General features: G+C 41.6%; 1 protein-coding gene across 2 annotated transcripts in view; it reads right to left on the bottom strand.

Moving 5' to 3' along the window:
• The window catches only part of SVOPL (SVOP like), an 81,407-nt gene that overhangs the window by 54,757 nt on the left and 20,434 nt on the right, over nucleotides 1-6,216 (bottom strand). Inside the window, exons 5-6 of one of the 2 annotated variants that reach the window (XM_017880391.1) lie at nucleotides 4,829-4,953; nucleotides 1,446-1,509 (exon numbers count right to left, since the gene is read on the bottom strand). In XM_017880391.1, the coding sequence (XP_017735880.1) occupies nucleotides 1,446-1,509; nucleotides 4,829-4,953 (189 nt within the window). The remainder of the gene's footprint in view (nucleotides 1-1,445; nucleotides 1,510-4,828; nucleotides 4,954-6,216) is intronic. The other variant, XM_017880392.1, reaches the window with a different exon arrangement.

Here is a 6,216-nt window from a genome sequence, read left to right as displayed (position 1 = left end):
CCTAGGCAACACGGAGAAACCCCATCTCTACAAAAAATACAAAAATCAGATGGCGTGGTGGTGCATACCTGTAATCCCAGTTACTCGGGTGTCTGAGGTGGGAGGATCACTTGAGCCCAGGAGGCAGAGGTTGCAGTGAGCTGAGATCGCACCACTGAACTCCAGCCTGGGCGACAGAGCAAGACCCTGTCTCAAAAAAAAAAAAAAAAAATCAGAGCCGGCTGGGCACAGTGGCTCACGCCTGTAATCCCAGCACTTTGGGAGTCCGAGGCAGGTGGATCACCTGAGGTCAGGAGTTTGAGACCAGCCTGGCCAACATGGTGAAACCCCGTCTCTACTAAAAATATAAAAAGTTAGCCGGGCATGGTGGCACACATCTGTAATCCCAGTTACTTGGGAGGTTGAGGCAGGAGAATTGCTTGAACCCAGGAGGCAGAGGTTGTAGTGATCTGAGATCGCGCCATTCCACTCCAGCCTGGGCAACAAGAGTGAAACTCCGTTTCAAAAAAATAAAATAAAAATATAAGAGCCTCACTTATCCTTCAAGGTGATATAAGTTACACATGCACACACATACACACACATACCCCTACACACACACTCTACAGTAATATATGTGCATATAAATGTATATATACTACTATGTATATATTATACTAATATATTTACATATATTTTACATATATGTACATGCAATATATTAGTGTGATATATACTGTATTTGTGTAATATATGTATATATTCATTTATTACTGTAATATATATTATAGGATTATATTCTTATGGATAAGCAACAGAAGTGATTCCTTGAGATGAAATCTACTCTGGTGAAGAGGCTATGACGTTGTTGAAATGACAACAAAGAATTTAGATTATTCATAAACTTAGTTGATAAGGCAGTGGCACAGTTTGGAAGAACTGACTGCAATTTTGAAAGAGTTTTTCTACTGTGGGTCGAATGCTATCAAACAGCATTGCATCCTACAGAGAACGCTTTCAGGAAAAGAAGTCCATTGATGTGGCAAACTTCATTGTTATCTTTGTTTAAGGAATTGCCACAGCCACCCCAATGTTCGGCAAACACCACCCTGATAAGCTAGCAGCCATCAACACTGAGGAAAGACCTTCTACCAGCAAAAAGATTATGACCCTCTTAAGGCTCAGGAGATCATTAGAATTTATCAGCCATCAAGTATTTTAAAATTAAGGTGTGTACCTTGCTTTTTAGACATGATGCTATTGCACACTTACTAGACTTTAGTATAGTGTAAACATAACATTTACACACACTGAGAAACCAAAAAGGTTGTGTGACTCACTTTATTCTGACACTCGCTTAATTATGGCCATCTGGTACCAAACCAGCAATATTTCCAAGGTATGCCTGTATGTACATCATATCCCATAGGATGCCAAAGGCAGGTAGAACTCCTATGTTGCCTTACCTGAGACAAGGGTAACATATAGCCTCGATATTTCGTGGGCAAAAATTCAGTCTTTATGATTAACCTAAACAGGAAGTGGGAAAAAGCACAATTTTGTTTTAAAAAAACTAAATAATCTTTTAAAAAATAATCAGTTTTTCTTGTCACAGGGATAAAGAATTCAAAAGCATAGAAGTCGATGATATATCAGAAGAGAATTGTGACAGCTAATATCTGCATAAGAGAACACTAAGAACTAAACTGACAGCTGCTCCTGGGTTTACATCTTTACTCCCAATACTTGAAACCTTCTAACACTTAAGAAATGTAAGCCTGCCCGGGTGCGGTAACTCACACCTGTAATCCCAGCACTTTGGGAGGCCGAGGTGGGTGGATCACCTGAGGTCGGGAGTTCAAGACCAGCCTGGACAACATGGAAAAACCCCGTTTCTGTTAAAAATACAAAATTAGCCAGGTGTGGTGGCGCATGCCTGTAGTCCCAGTTACTCAGGAGCCTGAGGCAGGAGAATCACTTGAACCCAGGAGGTGAAGGTTGTGGGGAGCCGTTATCGTGCCATTGCACTCCAGCCTGGGCAACAAGAGCAAAACTCCATCTCAAAAGAAAAAAAAAAAAAAAAAAGAAATATAAGCCTTATCTGTTTTGCCAAGGGAAGCATTGGCAAAACGTTTTCCCAAGCCTGATTCCCTTTTCCTATTTATTTATTTATTTAAGAGACAAAGTCTGGCTGTCTCCCAGGTTGGAGTACAGTGGTTTGATCACAGCTCACTGCAGCCTCACACTCCTGGGCTCAAGAGATCCTCTCCCCTCAACCTCCCAAGTGGCTGGGATTACAGGTGCTCACCACCACACCCAGCTGATTTTTTAATTTTTTGTAGAGATGGGATCTTGCTATATTGCCAATCCTGGCCTCAAGCAACTGTTGCACCTCGGCTTCCTAAAGGGCTGGGATTACGGGGGTGAGCCACTGCACCCAGCCTGACTCTCTTTTCTAAAACATATTGGGAAATGAAAACATACTCAAGAGAAGGTAAATAGTTCTCTCAATTCATGAGGACAGTCGAGGCACAAGTTTCTAATTAAGTACATATTTTCTTTGTGAATAGAAGAATAAATGGAAATATATTCCATCAGTTTTCTAATTGCTCTTCTCTGCTGCTATTAGCCAGAATTTGGGGATTTTAACATATTTATTGAGCTGTTTCCTGGGGAATGTTTTACATTTTTACTTAGCTTCTACTCCTTTAGGGCTTCAAAGCTCAAAGTTTACTGTATGCCCCAAGGAAGAGCAATTCTTTCTCTAACACATGAAGGCAGTAATTAGGTGATTTGACATCTCCTAAAATATTTTAAGAATAACCTGCTCCAAGGCACCAAGAAGAGAAGAGCCCAAGGGGCCCTGTTAATTCAAGGGGTGGGGAATTCCTGCAACTGAGGGGTCTTCCCTATTTTAGGCCATTTAGGATAATTTCTGAACATTGCCATGGCATTTGCAAGCTGTCCTGGCACCAGTGGGAGTGTCTTTTGGCATGCTAATACATTATAATTAGAGTATAATAAGCAGTGAAGACAACCAGAGCTCGCTTTGGTCGCCATCTTGGTTTTAGTGGGTTTAGGCCGGTTTCTTTACCACACCTTGTTTTATCAGCGGGGTCTCTTGTGACCTGTATCTTGTGAAAGCAGTCCTGCTGATCTCGTATCTCTTCCTGTGACTAGGAACGCCTAACCTCCTGAGAATGCAGTCTAGCAGGTCTCAGCCTCATTTTACCCAGCCCCTGTTCAAGATGGAGTCACTCTAGTTCGATCCCATCTGACATATTCCCCCCCCTCCCTTTTACAAGAGGAGTCTTAAATCATAGGGTGATAGTACTTAAAAATAGTTACTCCTAAATGTTACAGGGGCTTATGGTCAAACTAAACTCTTCCAACAAATTTAAGAAATTAATAAATGATGTTTGGATTGACTTCAAAAAAAAAATTTTTTTTGAAGAGAGAGGGTCTCACTATGTTGCTCAGGCTGGTCTTGAACTCCTGGGCTCAAGGGATCTGCCTCAGTCTCCCAAAGTGCTCAGATTACAGGTGCCAGCCACAGCGCCCAGCCTGGGTTGACATTTTTGTTACCTAATATGACACTTTTCATTAGCATTTACTGTAACAAAATATTACACATCTACAAAACAATGAATAGCCTTATTAACAAAAAAGCTAACACATGCTTGATGTAGCACTTTGTTAGCCTCACCATCAAGCACCATTTTAAAGAGAAAATTGCTCCTGCTGGAGCATTAAATAAGCAGCTATCACTAAAAACCAAACAAAGCTCAAACTGAATTTGCACAAGTGACTTCCATAAATCTGTAACTTATTAATGCTGTAAATCGGAAATAAAATTTGAAGCGTCCCGTCCCCCCGCCCCCATTCACCTCCCAACCACCACCATCTGAATGGATTCCCTCCTCAGCCAGAGTACTCTAAAATTTAACCTGAAACACTGGTTCAGGCCACGACAGGAAGTGCGGTCGGACATGCCTCATTATTATACCCTTCCAGTATTAACATCAGCGCAGACCTTAAGTCTGGTAAGAAACATTTACGATCTATTTTCTCTGAAGCTGGCTACCCGGAGGCTTCATTGGCATGATAAAACCTTGGTTGTGGAGACCAGAATGTCTTAAACTAGACATTCTTTTCTACTGACAACTCTTTCAACCAATGCCAATCAGAATACGTTTAGATCAGCCGGGCACGGTGACTCACACCTGTAATCCTAGCACTTTGGGAGGCCAAGGCAGGTGGATTACCTGAGGTCAGGAGTTCAAGACTAGCCTGGCCAACATGGCGAAACCCCATCTCTACTAAAAATACAAAGAATTAGCCAGGCATGGTGGCAGGCATCTGTAATCCCAGCTACTTGGAGGCTGAGGCAGGAGAATCGCTTGAACCCAGGAGGCGGAGGTTGCAGCGAACTGAGATTGTGCCATTGCACTCCAGCCTGGGCAGCAAAGCAAGACTCTAACTCAAAAAAAAAAAAAAAGTCATATGTTTACATCTACCTGTGGTCTGGAAGCCCTCACTCTTTGAGTTGTCCTGCCCTTCCAGATGGAACCAATGTCAATCTTACATGTATTAAATGATGTATTACGTCTCCCTAAAGTGTATAAAACAAGCTCTACCCCGGCCACCTTGGGTATGTGTCCTCAGGGCCTCCTGAGGCTGTGTCACGGCCACATCCTTAACTTTGGCAAAAATAAACTTTCTAAATGGACCAAAAGCTGTCTCAGATACGCTGGGTTCACAATGCTTTTGGTCCGTTAAGTGCAGAGTGTGCGTCAGGACCCGCAGGGGTACACGTTTCTGTCTCAGGCCCTCTGGGTAACATATTTACCCCTGTGAGTGGCCGGACACACCACAGCCCACCATCGTCCTCAGGAAGACAAACCAGATGTACGAAGGAGCAAACGAGGTCAGCAAGGAGAAATAGGCTCCCCACAGGAACGAGATGAGCAGAATCTGAAACAACAGAACACATGAATGGGACCTGCCTCAATGCGAGGAGGGAAGAAGACCTAACATCTGAAGGCGATTTTCTGTTTCCATTCTGATAGTTGCTTCTCTGAGGAGCTTATCGATAGCCGGCCCAGTGGTCTCTCACAATCATCAACAATACAATCCATGCCACTCTACTGTCTGGAAGCCCAGACCTACCAAGTTCAGACCATTCTTTTTTTTTTTTTTTTTTTTTTTTTAGTAGAGACGGGGTTTCACCATGTTAGCCACGATGGTCTCGATCTCCTGACCTCGTGATCCGCCTGTCTCGGCCTCCCAAAGCGCTGGGATTACAGGCTTGAGCCACCGCGCCCGGCCGTTCAGACTGTTCTTTAAAACTACCCTGCTGTGCCCACCCTCACGGGTGGCAGGTACCTGAACTTGCACATCAAAAGGCAAAAACATGTCCTCCCTACTCACAGGGCTGTTGGGGACAGAACGAGGCAGTATGTTGGGAGGAGTACAAGGAGAACATTTAAGGTATTTGCTTTTCCTTTAATTATAAGGATCATATAAGTTCATAGTAAATAATACAGAAGAAAAAAGAAAATGTAAAAGTTAAAATCACCATTGATTGTCCAACCCAGAGAAAATACTCTTAATACTGTTTTATCTTCTCTGTTTGTAAGAGAAAACAAAGTGTCAATGGCTGTAAATATTGCAGTGGAAAGATGTACTTTCACACATGTAATATAATACATAAGACCTTGCCCTACTTTTAAAGTTGTTTCAGATCTTCTCATTATTAAATAAGCTGGGAAGATATCTGCATAAGTCATTATGCCCTCTCTGATATCTTTAGCAAGCTAGATTTCTGGAAGACAAGTGTTCAGGGTAGCAGAATATTTTCAAGGTTCCTGATTCATACTGCCAAGCTGATGGTCAGAAAAAAATTATACCAATAGGGTTTAACAATATTATATAATAATAATGATATAATAACACCAATAGTGTATAATAAGGGTGTCGATATACTTGCAAGGCATGAAAATGTCCATTTCAACGGTGCAGGACTCTTTAAGGAAAAGTTCCTTACGTATTTGATAAGGAAAATTATATCTTGCTATGTATTTTGTTTTGATAACTCCTGTGCTTTAATGTTTTTTCAAGGTTTCTTGACAATTTGTATTTTTTTTTTTTTTAAACCCTTGTTTTTTAATTTTTTTTTAAGGTTTTTTTAAATTTTTTTTTTTTTTTTTTTTTTTTTTTTTTTGAGACGGAGTCTCA

Source organism: Rhinopithecus bieti, unplaced genomic scaffold (assembly GCF_001698545.2).
Source record: "Rhinopithecus bieti isolate Rb0 unplaced genomic scaffold, ASM169854v2 scaffold_11401, whole genome shotgun sequence".
Taxonomy (NCBI): Eukaryota; Metazoa; Chordata; class Mammalia; order Primates; family Cercopithecidae; genus Rhinopithecus; species Rhinopithecus bieti.
This window is presented reverse-complemented; position numbering and strand designations above follow the sequence as displayed.